Raw genomic sequence first — 14,958 nt, forward strand, 5'->3', positions numbered from 1 at the left:
AAAAACAAAAAAAAAAAATAACGCATCTGACGGGATAATGGAGGGCTGTGAACAGTCTACCGCCCTACCGCCGCCGCCGCCATCGTCAACTTTTCACTGGTCACGGAAGCGAAATTTTCGTGACTTCCATCCAATGAACTGGGAAACAGGGCAGCGGTTCGCAGCGCGTGCTGCTGTCATCCACTCGCTGTCATCACAGTGACGGAGTGCCAGTTGTGGCGGAAAAGTGGAGGGTGCCAATATAAAACAATGTCTTGTTCTTCTCTAAATATGACCTATAATAATGCTGGGATTTAGTTATCTAGGAATTTTCCTCTTCATCTCAGCCCGCTTTAGTGTCTTCGCATCAAAATCAGGTAAGTTAGAACGAGAAAAAAAACATGAATCTGTTTTAGTTATTTTCTATATTATTGTCGCTTGAATCTACAGTAAATTGCCAGAAATGTCCCGACTGTGAGATTTATGGTTCTGAGTTGGCGGAAAGATGCTTTCATAAATGACCAGTATTTGCACTTTGTTAGTTCTTTGTTGTCGAACATACGACATTAATTTTTTGTCATTTTAAACTCATCAGTTTGCTCGCGCACTTCCTTGTTTTCCTCTTTAGAGCGACGGTCCGCTGAAAGTAACGTAGGGATAGACTTCAACAGTAACGTAGCGATAGACTTCAACAGTCTCTTGTCATTAGTTTGCAGAACCCCAAAACACAAGCTTACTTAGGAAACGTTAGGCTTTTAAAATAGTACACTTTAATTCTACCAGTAGTTTTACCATATTTGGAAACCTTAGTGACAGATATCCATTTTCAACAAATGGCTTCCGGGCGATCACCATGCAGACGTTTTAAGAAAAGAGTTCTGCATTTCAAGGTTAAAAATACACCGTTAAAAGACAAAAAATGGAAAGAGAAAGTTCAAAAGAATGCTCAGCTTTCTTTTTGTGGAGGAAGGGAAGCTTTTCATCAAGAAATCGTCCTTCGAGGAATTCAACCTTGTTTTCTTCACGACGGAGCGCATGGTCTGTTTTGAAATTTTCAGGTACATTTTGCACTCTATGGCTAAGACAATTACGTTTTTGAAAGGGAATTTATGTATTTTTAAATGTTTCAGAGACGTTTTATAAATTTTTCTCTTCGACGCTAAAGAAAAATTACAAAATGTGCCCCGATTTGAGATGGATTTTGTGTTGAATTTTGCCATGTGCTCAGCCGATTTCACTTGCGTGAACGGATCCACGATCCAGATAGTGTTTTCCAAATTGCTTTAAAGGATTAACTTTTTGGATTTTGAATAGAAATTTTCAAGAAACGGCTTCTCTGTCTGTTGTTCTGAGTTTGTTCATTCATCATGAAATTAGCTCAAAATGTGTCACGATCGTGACTACAACTAGACTGTTCACAGTCCCCTATTTTTTCGTGAGATCGTTTGGACACACCGCGTCTTACCGTTAATGACGGCCAATGTACCGAGGGGGCGGGCGTCGGGGATTACAGCTCGGGAAGCGGGGGGGGGGGGGGGGCGAGAAAAATAGAGGGACTGTAATAACATCACTGCAGCTCGCGTTCACGGAGCGCGTTGTACCAGCAACGCAGGCGTTTGATTGGTCATTAGACAATAGGTGTTAATATTTGCATTGACAACGGGTTTAGTTTAAGTTGCCGGCATTATCAAGTTCTTGACAAGTCATTGACAAGTCGACGGTTCCATTAAACGTACGCTTTCATACCATAAGGCACATCTTGCGCAAACACACGAAGGATTTTTGGTATTTTGATTAGGAAAATGTTTTCTTGTGCATGTTTCCCGACTTTATTTTGAGGAATGGCCCAGAAACATTATAAAATCACTGTTTCGAAAGGAGATATTTGTAAACACGCGTAATCGATGCTAAATGTGTCTGGCATGTTTTTCATCACCAGCGGAGTTTCTTAATTAATGAATGATAAAAGGCGTGAAATTCCTGTCACGCCTCCTGAACGCGAGCTGCAGTGATGTTATTACAGTCCCTCTATTTTTCTCGCTTACTCCCAAACAGCCCCCGCCCCCTAAGTAGTTTTGACACTCATGCAAGATGGGTAGCCCGTAACACAAAGCGCTCGATCTCGATAATCTTACGGAAAAATAGAGGACTGTGAACAGTCTAGACTACAACATCCAAGCTGAATGCTTAAATGCGTCTCACATTCATTACACGCATCACTTTTTGCGAAAATGTCAGGTTCAGGTTTTGCACACTTTTCGATACGGAGCTAATGAATTTTATTCGAAAATATTTTTTACTGTTTATTCTAGACTTTTAATATAAGAATCTTAAAAGCCTATTTGCAGTATAAGTTTAGTGTGCAGAGGGTCAACGAAGCATCGTTTTTTGAAGTGACAATTTCAAGAAGTTGTGAGGACGTCAATGGGTTTCATAATGTTATGTTTGGCCCGGGCAATAATGTCCTGCTGAGTGTTTCGGTAAGATTCCTGGTTTCGACCTTTGAAAGCTTTCTCGGCTTTCGGGAGTTTTTCCCCGTTTCTCGGCCATTTTTTTCAATCGAGCGCGGGAACCTGAAGTAAAATTACGTCACATTGTTTACAAAGTTTGATTGGTCAGTTATCTCTTCTTCTCGTTCCAAATATGGTACTTTCAAAAATGAATAATCACGAGCATTGGACAAAGCAAACATATGAGAGTTACATGTTTCAACCCCTTATGAGTTTCTGCTATTAGTTCATGTGTAAGCGTGCGTATGTTGAGATATTGAGCACGCGGGAAGTTTGGAGAGCGCGAAAGAGGCGTATCTCCAAACTTCCCAAGTGCTCAATATCTTGACATACGCACAGCTAAAGCATGAACTAATTCGTGATTCATCTCATGTGAAAAAACTTACATCCCTTACTGATACATACTTGGATATTGGGTATAATGTTCTTTTGATTGGAATCTTAAGACGTTTTGGGACAGTATTGCTCAATTGATGCTCATTTACCAGGAGCTAAACTTATAGCCCAGGGCAGAGCTCTGTCCTGCAGCTGTACTTACGACTAATACCTTAGGGAACATGTCATTCTCCATCTCCACATTTCCCAGGGCTGTCATTAAGTTTTGAAGCGGCCATAGCAAATGTAGAATCACCCATAACATTTCACAGAAAATTCATAGTGTTTAGTTATAAATAAATAAATAAATAAATAAATAAATAATGATAAATAATAATTTGGAGGTAGCACATCCACAAAGTGGTTCTTTGTCTACCTGATTCCTGGTCGAATTGGAATTTGGAAATAACATTTGGTTATTTGAGGAGAGGGGAAAACCAAAGTACCCAGTAAAAAACCCCTCGGAGAAAAGGAGAGAACCAACAACAAACTCAACCCACGTATGGCGTCGACGCTGGGATTTGAACCCGGGCCACATTGGTGGGAGGCGAGCGCTCTCACCACTGCGCCATCCCTTGCTCCTTAGTTAGCTTGGATCACCTGTAACATGAAGTGAACTCAGCCATAACAGGTGTTGCTGGTTATGGCCCTTAATGACAGCTCTGTTTCCTATAATATTCCTTGTTTACCCCCCTTCCCTCCTCCTTCCCACCAAAAAGAATTGCATAACCACTGTTTACAGCCATCCCAAAGGAAATTTACTGAAGGCAATGCTGAAGCAAAATTAGCCTGGGAGGGGTATAACCAAGGTGTGTTATGGGCAATGTGAAATAGCTACTGTAATCATTCATCACAGGCATCCCAAACTCATTAAGTGAGCACTTGTTAAAAATTAATCTGGTAAGGTGGCGTAACGAAGTGGTTTTTAGGGTTTTTATGGTCACAATAAAAATTCGCAACAAGTCGCCACATCTCAGCTTATTGTAAAGAAACGAAATAAAATACACTTACTTGTGCTTTCTTTTATTGATGGTTTTGCCATTCTGTTTTAACGTTAAGACAGAAATATTATGGCAAAACTAGCCCAAATAGACACAAAATACAGCTCAAGTAAGTGTACTTTATTTACAACAAGCTATGGTGAATTTTTTCGAATTATTACTATGCCAATATAAATGCTATAAATCACTTCATTATATTTATGCAACATTACCAGATGTATTAATTTTTAACAATTATTGCTTGCTTATATGAGTTTGGGATGCCTGTGCATGCATTCCCTTGATGAAGAATGGAAACCAAACTAAATTATGGCAATTTCAGTGCTCTGAGTTGACCAAAGTTCAACTTGTTTAAAAGTTTAAATGGTTGTTAGTCACAAGGAAAACAGACACTTTGTGCCTTGTTACATAAGGATCTAAAGAGTAATAATCAAAATGCTGCCCATCAAGGCGAAACAGTGAAATGCTGTTTAAATGCATGTTTCATGATCTTACTTTAACTTTAGAAAGGACATAAACTAATAAACTCAAAGAAAAAAAATACTAAACACTTTGACTCGGCACATTACCCTAGAATGTAGGTCCCTAAACTGGCGGCTTTCATTACAATATTCAGGGCTGTCATTTAGAGGTGGGGGCTGGGGATTTTCCCCAGCTACTTAATGAACATGGTCCCCAGCTACCTTCACAGGAAAATAGAAGAAAAATAGAACCAAAATAAACCCCTAGCTTTTTGATTCCCTGCCTACTTGTTGTATTTACCCTGCAACTTGAAATCTTAGTGACATCCCTCCTGCAATATTTGAAAGTGCCAGAATGTTTTTCTAGTTTAATATATTTTATTGTCATTGTGACCAAACGAAGCACAGCCACTAGGGCACTGAATATTAATAATAATAATAATAATAATAATAATAGTAATAATATCTTAATAATAATAATTGTTATTATTATTAAATAAATATAATTATTAATGTTGTAATGAATTTAGAATTTTTGTTTTGCCATGCAGGCAAGATAGGTGTGTTGACTCATTATGAAACTCTACACACTAAAGACATTTTACATGGTTTCCACAAGAGAGATGCCAGCACACAAGAAAAAGTTGTTTCTTTTACCACTTTAGGAAGGTAAGTAAAAGATCTTAGATGAGTCATAGTTGTAGCCTGTGTACAGACGTCCCCCTTCCTCAGAAAAAATCGGGAGAAGAGACGTCTGTGAATCGCCGTTGTTAATCGTGTTTCCATTTCCCTGGAATGTTGGGGAAAGCTTCTGATTGGTTGTAATGTTAATGCTTATGACGGAAATAATTTCTGGTGTTGTGATTGGTGATTAAATCTTAGAATAGATTCCCCGGGGAAAACCTAAGCCGCTGTGGACAGCTTGCTGCATTTCTATTTGTTTTTACTTGTGTTTCGGCTCTCTGGAATAGGCATGTCAAGTTAACAGACCACGGATGTTTGCTGGACTGGTTGCGGGTGCGTCTGTTCTCTGCAGATGGATATTGTAAATAAAAGAGAAGGATGTACAGAATTCATCGATCAGAGATCTTATCTGGATTGTAGTGTGGATATTGTGTGAAAATGTTCGGCTATCCTGTTACAGACGCCCCCTAGCGTCTTTACAAGGCTCGACATTCCGTCTACATGTGCCGGTCATGACTAGAAGAATTAGGCAAAAGTAGAGCTATAATTTCTATTATAATTCCTTGCTGAAGAAAAGTGAACGATCCTTTACGTGAAACCTACCGGAACTCGAAATCTGGATCAACTCCTGCACAAAACGCTTGACTAGAAATGTAGACAGTGCTTCCGAGATCAAAATTCTGTCAAACCAATGTTTTTTTTCCATGAATTGATGATAATATAATAATAATAATAATAATAATAATAATAATAATAATAATAATAATAATAATAATAATAATAATAATAATATTTAATATTTATGTAGCACAAATTATCATACAGGAGGAATTATGATCAAATGCGCTTTACCTAAAATTTAATCCAAATTTACTATTGTTACCTATTTACAATTTGAATTTACAATAAAATGCGAATGTATATACTATATGAAACACTTAAAAGAAATAATAAATTAAACGCATCTCTAAAATAGTGAGTTTTAAGCAATGACTCAAAGGTGTTAAAATTTTCCTGTGACTGTAATGTGATTGTGGGAGACTGTTCCAAATCTTGGAGGATTCATTGGAAAAGACTTGATCGCCAAGCATTTTTTCCGATCGTCGTGAATGGTCTTCCAACTGGATACTGGTGTTCGAGTGGAGGTTGTATGTCGAAGTCTTTTTGATGGCGACCATGCCGTTTAGATAATTGGGGGCATGTCCTTGAATGCACTTAAAACAGAGCATAGCAATCTTGAAATTGATTCTAAACTTAATCGGCAGCCAGTGAAGACGTATAAATGACGATGTGACGTTCTCATGTCTTGGCAATGAGCAAACCAATCGGACTGCCGTGTTTTGCACCCATTGGAGCTTGCTAAGGTTCGTAGTGGCAACATGCACCATACAATAGGCTATTGCAATAGTCTATTCTCGACATCACTAAGGCCTGAACAACCAACTTTCTATCTTCAAAGCTAAGAAATCTTTTATTGTGCCCAATATTATGCAGATGATAAAGTCCCGATTAACAAGTCTTGTTGATGGCGGTTTTCATGCTCAGATGGTTGTCAAACCACGTCATTCAGTTCCGAATGTTGCATACTGCAGACGCTTTCACGTGATCAATACTGAGCTCTGATATGCTTATCTTGTCCATTTGCGCGCGGGTTCCGATTACCATTAATTCCGTTTTGTCAGCCATCATCCAAGTCTTGATGTTTAGAATACAATCTTGTAATATGCAGTTACCGCTTCCAATTCACTCGTGTGGAACCAGGCTTAAATGAGATATATAACTGGTTATCATCTGCGTGAGCATGAACATCTGGGAGGTGGCGTTTCACTACCTCAAATAGCTCGCTGGCATAATTAAATTGTAAAAAGCAGCGACCCCACACATGAACCCTGCAGTACACCATGAGGTAGAGAGAAATCCTCTGAGAAGCTCCCATTAAGTAACACACGATGTGATCTACCAGAAGGTAGGATCTGAACCATTGAAGTGCAGTGTCTACAATTCATTTCCTCTTTCAATGTAACAAATACTCAGTACAGAGACAGGCCTTTATTAATCAAATCAATCGAATAATACCTGTCACTTTGACAAGAAATCATCTCCAGAAAGCATTAAAAACTGATAATGAATTCAAAGGAACATCATGTAAATAAGTTAGTTATGAAGTTTGTTTAATTTTCCTCCTGTATGAAAATACGTGATTCATTGTTAGTAATGTAACTGAATTTTTCTAGATTATTATTAGTACTGTTTGTTCTATATTTTGATTGTCATATGCATGCTTTTGCAATACTACTGTAAAATGATGCGGTCATGCAAATAAAGCAATTTATTACTATTACTATTACAATTTTATATAATTGCCACAAGTTATCTCAAGACAACGGAGAAGTACTTCATTATGATCTACAAGTGTCAAATGCTGAACTCAAGTCTAACAGTACTAGTATAAAAAAAAAGTATTATAGAGTGATCCTTTGGTGATCTGTGTTAAGCAAGATGTCATTGTGTACCTTAAGGAGGGCCATCTCCGTGCTATGGCCTGCTAAATAGGCTGACTGGAGCATTGGGTACAGCTATGATCGCACTAATGCTCTTGGGTTTGGTTGCATGTACACCGCTCTCTCCATAAGCTTCAAAATAAATTGGAGATTGCTCACAAGTCTAAGATTTGAAAGGGAGGCGCTTTGACAAGGTTTCTTGAGCTGTGGATCAACTATAGAGCAGCTTTCCATGCATGCAGCTGGAGAGTGTAATTATTACAATATATCAGGGCTGCAATCATTCTGTAGAAACTGGAATCTATCGTTTATGTTTTCTTGCTCACTACAGACACTTCAGGCTTCATCTCATTCCACATGTTGAACTGTTCAGTGAAGACTTCCATGCTTACTCTGTGGGAGAGGATAATGAGAAGATAGAAATTGCAGTTATTGATAAAGACAGTTTTTACAAAGGTTATGATGAAGGTATAACCCTGTCTCCCTTTACTAGTGTTTGTGATTCTCAATCAAACCTCATACTGGCACAAATCTCTAACATTTCACTCTGGCATTTTTTCCCCTCAGAAACAACACTGTGTGGGTTATCAAAAGCTAGATTTGAACAAAGATTACTAACTGTGATTTATAGTTGTATTACATGCAAGTTATTTTTATTTTAATCTTCCTTGATATACATGCAAGAATAGTGTAGTGTCTATAATATTGATCTATATAAACATTAGAAACTTACTGTGAACTAAAAACATGCAGCTATGGAATCTGTATAGTTTTTGTCTCTCTCTCCTAATCATTAAAATCTAACTCACTCAATTTTTGCCGTAGATCTAAGGGCCTAATAATTTTCCAAGGTGTTTAATATATTTCACTTTTATGATTTAAAGGCGACCCTTTATCTCATGTAAGAGCTCATGTAGATGATGGAGTTCTTTCCGCTTCTATAGACACAAAAGAGGACACATATGTCATTGAGGTAAGATCTACATAATGTGGAAAAATTAGCCTAGCCACACATACATATTGACTTTTTTCAAAAACACACAACACTATAAGAGTAAGGCTGTGTAGTGGTGACAGAACTGAGAATTACTGGGAAAAAATGTGACCTTCGAAAAATTAAGAAAATTGAGAAAACAGTGTTATTGGGGCCATTAACACTGCAGTACGATTTTATTGCAATCATCCAATGAGCTTCTAAAATTTCATTAAGAGCCGAAAGTGTAAAATAATAAATTTTGTAGTTTTAGTTATGGTGGCGTGACAGATGTTAGACATTTATATGATATCATTTTACAGCCTGCTTGGCGTCATGTAGAGAAGTCTACAAAACAAGAGATGATTGCATACAGACATTCAGATGTCAAGTCCAATATAACTCATTCTCATGCTGATCCTAAGTAAGTTATTCTTGAAATAAAGGCATTACAGTCGACTCCTGGTAACTCAAACCCTCTATAACTCTAATCTCCTGCTAACTCGAAGCAATTTTTAATTCCCTTCTGATTATTTTCTATATAATTGTACCTTCGATAACTCAAACTTTTTTCCATTTCCCTTGAAGGTTCGAATTATCGGGAGTTGACTGTATTCCTTCTTTTGGGGACCTCTTGACAACTCCTTGAAGTGCTTGCATTGAAAAATTAAAGGAACAACTCCTCTGGCAGTATGCCATGAAAGCTGCTTCACTCATGGGGAAAGCCTAGCTAGGGTGGTGCAGGGGGGAGATCACTTGCCTTGCACCATTTTGACCTCGACAAGAATCATGAAAGTTCAACTTTGAGTTTGTTGTTGGTTCTCCTCCAGCTTATTCTGTATTGGAAGATGGTGTTCTTGTCTCTGCTTTAGAGAAGACATTAAAACCTTAGAGTTATAAATTCTCACTGCAGGGAGTCTGCACTCCCAAACGCCCCTGTTTTGAGATAAGTTATGGGAAGAGGCTGGCAAGCCTGGAAGTGGAAAGGAGTGGGAGCTAAGCTGCAAGAGTGAGCTGTCGGTTGCTACGGGGAGGAGGGTGGAGTTCACAGCCTTGATGTCAGGTTCTGTCTCAACTAAGAAAGGAATAAACAGGATAAAACAGACCCATGTAATTATACTTAATTTGGTAATATTATGCACAACTTGTTCCCCAGTGGATCTGTCAATGCACAGGAATTAAAAAATGCTTGGGTTCCACAAGCTTAGGCGGCATTTGTGTGCGGATGACTGACTGCCTCCAGGGAAAGTAGTGTTCTCAATTTTTAACATTGCAATTTTCTTTTACGCTGCTGTAACGACACAGAAATTAATACTTCTTTTTTACTTCTCTGTAAACTTTTCAAAATCTAATTTGGTATATTTTTTATGTTTTCTTTTAGGAAAAGGACATTTAGTTTTTGTGGCCATGACTCAAATGATTCAACTGTGTATTACAAGAAAGATGTTGGTAATTAAGCATGTTGGTTCCTACTTAATAAACGTTTGCAAATCCAGCAATGCAATATGATCATGTTTCCTAGTCATTTAATTTAAGGTTTAGATAGTTGTATGGGGTGAATCCAAGAGTTAGTGTAGGGGGGTTCAGATAAACATGTGAGCAAATTAAAAGCAGACCACTTCCATCTGCAATAATTGAGACCAATATTATTTTTTTGGTTTTAGCTCCAGATGAGATCTGGAAGAAAGAGACGTGTCACGTCAACACTGATAAGGTGTACTTTAGCTTTAGTGGCTGATTACTCATTTTTTAAAGAAATGGGTGGAAGAGACACTAGGCAATCACTAAATTATATGGTAAGGCCGCTAGTGTAACTAACTTTAAGTAAGTCTCTCAATGCAGTGCTTGCTGTTAACGTTATTATTAGTCACTGATCCATCTAGTCCTGAGAAAATCTTTGTTAGCCTGTCTTGACTTCATGATGCAGCATGGCCTCGCTACAGTTAGATCTAGCAAACTAGACTTACCGGTATATCCCAAAATTCATTTTAATAAAAACCATAACAAAATTCTCAAATCTGATTGGCTATCAACTGTTCTGATTTCAACACTTATAGGACAGTATGATAGGACAGTACACATCATGCCTAAGTAATAATGGACAGTATGCGCCATGCGCACATGAACTCGAATGGGTTGTTATTTTCACTTCTTGAAAAAATGCCTTCAGAATATCCTGTGTCTTTAATATTTAAAGCTGAAAATGTCACAAATTTTGAACATTTTACCAGTATAGTTACAATTAATTGGTAACAGAACTTCATGTCTTCCAATTCGGTCCGTAATAGTACTAGTGATTAAACAAATTGGACTCCTAGTAGTGATAGTCATAGAGGCCTGTCTGGCCCGAGTACCTGTAATAGTGCCCAGTCTTCTCTCCAGCCTTGTCCAGTCGTGTCGGCTATTCAGTTTTCAGCATTGTTCTTTCTGGAACATTGTAAAGAACATGTTAAAAGAACATTTATGGGAAAACGTGTTTCTGTTTTGATCTTTTATTAAAGGGGCTGTGTCACAGCAGTCCATGCCAGTTCATTTTGTTTAATTTTGCCAATTACTCTCCCTCAATCGCTATGGAACTTAAAGTAAACAAAGAAATTACATGTAAATGTCAAAATCAGGGATCCGAGACAAACAAATATGTCTCCTGAGCATTATTTTTGAAGTTGCAAGCAGCAGGGATCAACTTTGAAAAACTGTTAGGCTGAACAGTTTTCAAAAATCCTAATTTCAATCCGTTTCAATCTTCTTCAGTTTTGCCCATCCGTGACATCTGTTGTTTCTGTTGTGTTATTTTAACCTTCCTTTAATGTTTTAAGCGGTTATTTTTACGTTTCTCTTCATTTAACAGGCATTTTGTAATTTCCTAATTTGGCTGAATTTCGTGACACAGCTTCTTTAAACATTACAAATTACTGGTACAAAGTAATTACCGTTGCAGTACATGGCTCTGTATTCTCGATCCTTGTCTGGTATTCACATACAGTACTTTATTAGGACCTGAAACTGCAGGTGTTTAGAGCAGCATGTCTTTTCATTCTACTGTATGGCTGTCAAACATGGATGATCACCAAAGACATGGATATGACACTAAATTAAATGCCTCTGCCACCTCTAATGCTATAGGATCATGTTGAACATCAAATGTCTTGACAAAGTCTCAAATGAAAGAATCTACGATCTCACTGGCACTAGCCCTCTGCCATCAACAGTAATCTCACGACAGCTCAAGTTGCTTGGCCACATTTGGGTGCATGGAGAAGGATGCTAACATTTGACTTTGTATAAGCTCCCCCCCCCCCCCCCCCACCACCACGGGAGAAGACTCCCAGGGAGACTGCATACGTCCTTTTCTTTTTTTGCTCTTATTTGAAGTTTTTACTGGTCAAGAGGACTAGTGGATGACCATTAAGGTCTAGCGCTGAAATGCTCCATGAAATCCAAGTATGACTCATCATCGTCGTTCAACCAGAGAGCAGTCAATTGAAAGTCGTCTCCAGCTGGCTTGGTCTTGGGCAGTGTGCACGGTGTCATAAAAAAAATTGGGTTGATCCATTCCTGGACTTGGCTGGAAAGGACTTATGCAGTCTCCCTGGGAGTCTTTTCCCATGGTTGGGAGGGGCGGGGGGAAGGGGGGGGGGGGGGCGAGCTCATACAAAGTAAAATGTTAGCTGGTCCATCCTTCTCCATGCACAAAATGTGGCCATGCCACAATAGCTGAGCTGGCTAATGCCATTGAGATCGTAAACTCGGTGATTTGAGACTTTGTGAAGACATTTGATGTTCAACATGATCCTATAGCATGAGGTGACAAAAGCATTTAGTTTCGCAGCCATGTCTTTGGTGATTATCCGTGTTTCACAGCCGATTACAGTAGATTGGAAGGACATGTTGTTTTGAAAACACGCAGTGTCAGGTCCAAAAGTACTGTCTGTGAATACCAGATCTTGTCAGGGCTCCAGAGTGCAGACCATGCAAGTATTGAGTATTTAATTGAGATTATATGATACAGTGCATTTGTATTTTTTCTGGGTTCTGTCTCTGTAAGTGACTGTTTTCTGTTTTAGATTGGTGTTGCAGACAGGGTGGACAAAATTTACCGGGATACAGAATGGTCAAGTGAATACAAAGGATATGGTTTTGAAATTACAGAAGTAAGTGTGCAGAGTTTTATTTTTCACATTTTGATTGGCTATCAGTGTTCTTACTACACATAATACTTACACTGTATGTACAAGTGAAACGTTTGTCAGATGAAATAGGTGAATCTTTGTTGGCATCATTGTTTACAATGATTTTTCCTCATTAGCATACAACTTAGCTCACACAAGCCGTGGCTGCCGTATATCTGAACTATATATAATTCAAAAATTGAAATATCTGATTAACTTCAGCAATTTGTGCAGTTTTCAGCTCCTTCAAGCATTAATTGTGGAAGGAAATATTAGCCATCGAAAACTGTGAAATTACTGGATAACAAAAAAGTTAGCTATGTGCCATTACATTCTTTGTATAATTTCGAGTTTTTAAAAGAGAATGTCTCTGAAATTTTTCACTAATAATATTGGGTTCAAATTTTCAGAGATGAGATAACTTACTAATAAGTGAAACTGTTATGCTCTTTCAACATTCAGAGGTTTCAGTTTATTAGCTTCGTCAGATAATGATGAGCATATGTTAATGAGGCAAAAACTGTAAACAAAGATTTGCCTATTCAATCATTATTTACACACAAATTGATGATCACAAAGCAGCTACTACAGGTAATTGGCAAAAGCTAATTGATATTGAATGGTATTGACTAATCTATGGCTGATTGGTAGTCTATTTTGCTACATTGATTGATGTAGTGTTGACAATTTTGTTAGTAATAAAATATAACTTGAAATGTGATGTGAGAAGGATGTTTATCAGCCTTTACATTTGTTAAGGTGACTGTTCACACTGAACCAGGACCCGATGATCACTACAATATGGAACGTCCTGACATCTGGCCGATCAAAGAGCTTTTAAGAGTAAGTCAGAATAAATAGAATAATTATATTCACTTTTAATTACCTTCTCGACAATTAAGTTGTGACCAGGATTTACTAGTTAAATTATGGAAAATTATTCATTTTCTTCAGACATTCAGTAAAAAGGATTGGAGGAAATACTGTTTGGCACACCTGTTTACATACCAAGACTTCGCTGATGGCGTTATTGGATTAGCTTATGTTGGTAACCCTAAACGAAATGCTGTAGGAGGAATCTGTACTGAAAGTAATTATTACAAGATCTACTCATCTATTTCTTCTGTTGCTACTTCTAATTTTCCTTCTTTCATCCCAGCCCATCTGAGGCCCATGCCTCCCCTCATCATGCCACCCCATCCTTACAATACACCTTGCAGTGAATGCATTTCTTCTAGAGAGACTTTAATTCAAACACAAAAAATTTGCTCATTTTATTGTTCATGCATTTGAGAACTTTTCTGGTATAGGGAAAGGCGTTTAGTTTCAATGTTATAATACCTACACGTCAAGAACTTTTGTCACAGAATCCAGAAGCTTTTGAAAATACTAGAACAATGAAGGATGTCATGACCAAACCAGTTTGGTAGATTGTAACTTGTTAGACAAGATGTTACAAATTGTTGTTCAATATTTTGACCTTAATTAAGGAATTACTAAACTTGTAGTTATTTGTAGCTTTTCCACGATGACTCATTATATTATAAGAACCTAAACCCAGCGATTAAAGGTCGTAGAATAACTGCAAGTTTCGTATTTCTTCATACATGAGTATAATAGTCAAAATGATTATTATACAGTACTTTGTAACATCTTGTCTTACCAGTCACCAAACTGGTTTCTGTAATGGAAACCTTTCTTGGACTACAACCTGTTCTGAGTATCTTGAATTTTGAAACCAGAACTTACTTTCAAATTACGTGCTTTCCAGGATACTTTACAAACAACACTTGGTTGTACCCTAACACCGGATTGAGTAGCAGTATCAATTGGGGCAGAAGACTGCTCACAGGAGAAGCAGACATTGTCACTGCCCATCGTACGTATGTTATGACTCCTGTTTAACACAGAGATCTTTAGATTCTTAGGACGACTGCGAGAACGAGATTTTCTCAATAGTAGTTGGATTTTACTAATAAGAATTATCCAGGGGACTTGAGCCAATCAGGAGCGGGAAATATTTTGAATAAATGATAATGAGCTTCAGTAAAATCCAACTAGTGATCTATTATCAATGCTGCTCTCTGATTGGTTGAGCTACTACTAGGCTATATGTTATAGCCCACTAGTAGCGAAAAGCGCCGGCTTTGAGAACCAGAAAATGGCGGCTGAATCGCGTTTTGCTAGCTAAAGTTGTTTTGTCTCGATATGTACATTACCATAATTATCTTACGAAGATATGCAAGAATACAGAAGTAGTATAATCCTACAGGTGATTGTAGTCCTGAATAGGATTGTAAACCTG

At 37.9% G+C, this 14,958-nt stretch overlaps 2 protein-coding genes and 1 long non-coding RNA gene across 3 annotated transcripts; all 3 read left to right on the forward strand.

Annotated features, from left to right (window-relative positions):
- The first annotated feature begins 220 nt into the window (after positions 1 to 220).
- Positions 221 to 4,974, forward strand: LOC140946454 (uncharacterized). The gene is made up of 2 exons (XR_012166850.1): positions 221 to 356; positions 4,878 to 4,974. It is a non-coding gene; the product is annotated as an uncharacterized lncRNA (long non-coding RNA).
- Positions 4,975 to 7,747: 2,773 nt separating this feature from the next.
- On the forward strand, positions 7,748 to 10,222 carry LOC140945577 (ADAM 17-like protease). The gene is made up of 5 exons (XM_073394590.1): positions 7,748 to 7,979; positions 8,396 to 8,484; positions 8,808 to 8,908; positions 9,866 to 9,933; positions 10,149 to 10,222. Exons 1-5 carry the CDS (start codon positions 7,748 to 7,750, stop codon positions 10,220 to 10,222), a joined length of 564 nt encoding a protein of 187 aa, XP_073250691.1.
- Positions 10,223 to 12,453: 2,231 nt separating this feature from the next.
- On the forward strand, positions 12,454 to 14,562 carry LOC140946452 (ADAM 17-like protease). The gene is made up of 4 exons (XM_073395576.1): positions 12,454 to 12,635; positions 13,413 to 13,496; positions 13,608 to 13,743; positions 14,425 to 14,562. Exons 2-4 carry the CDS (start codon positions 13,455 to 13,457, stop codon positions 14,556 to 14,558), a joined length of 312 nt encoding a protein of 103 aa, XP_073251677.1. The 5' UTR covers positions 12,454 to 12,635; positions 13,413 to 13,454; the 3' UTR covers positions 14,559 to 14,562.
- The last annotated feature ends 396 nt before the right edge of the window (positions 14,563 to 14,958 follow it).

Source organism: Porites lutea, chromosome 8 (assembly GCF_958299795.1).
Source record: "Porites lutea chromosome 8, jaPorLute2.1, whole genome shotgun sequence".
Taxonomy (NCBI): Eukaryota; Metazoa; Cnidaria; class Anthozoa; order Scleractinia; family Poritidae; genus Porites; species Porites lutea.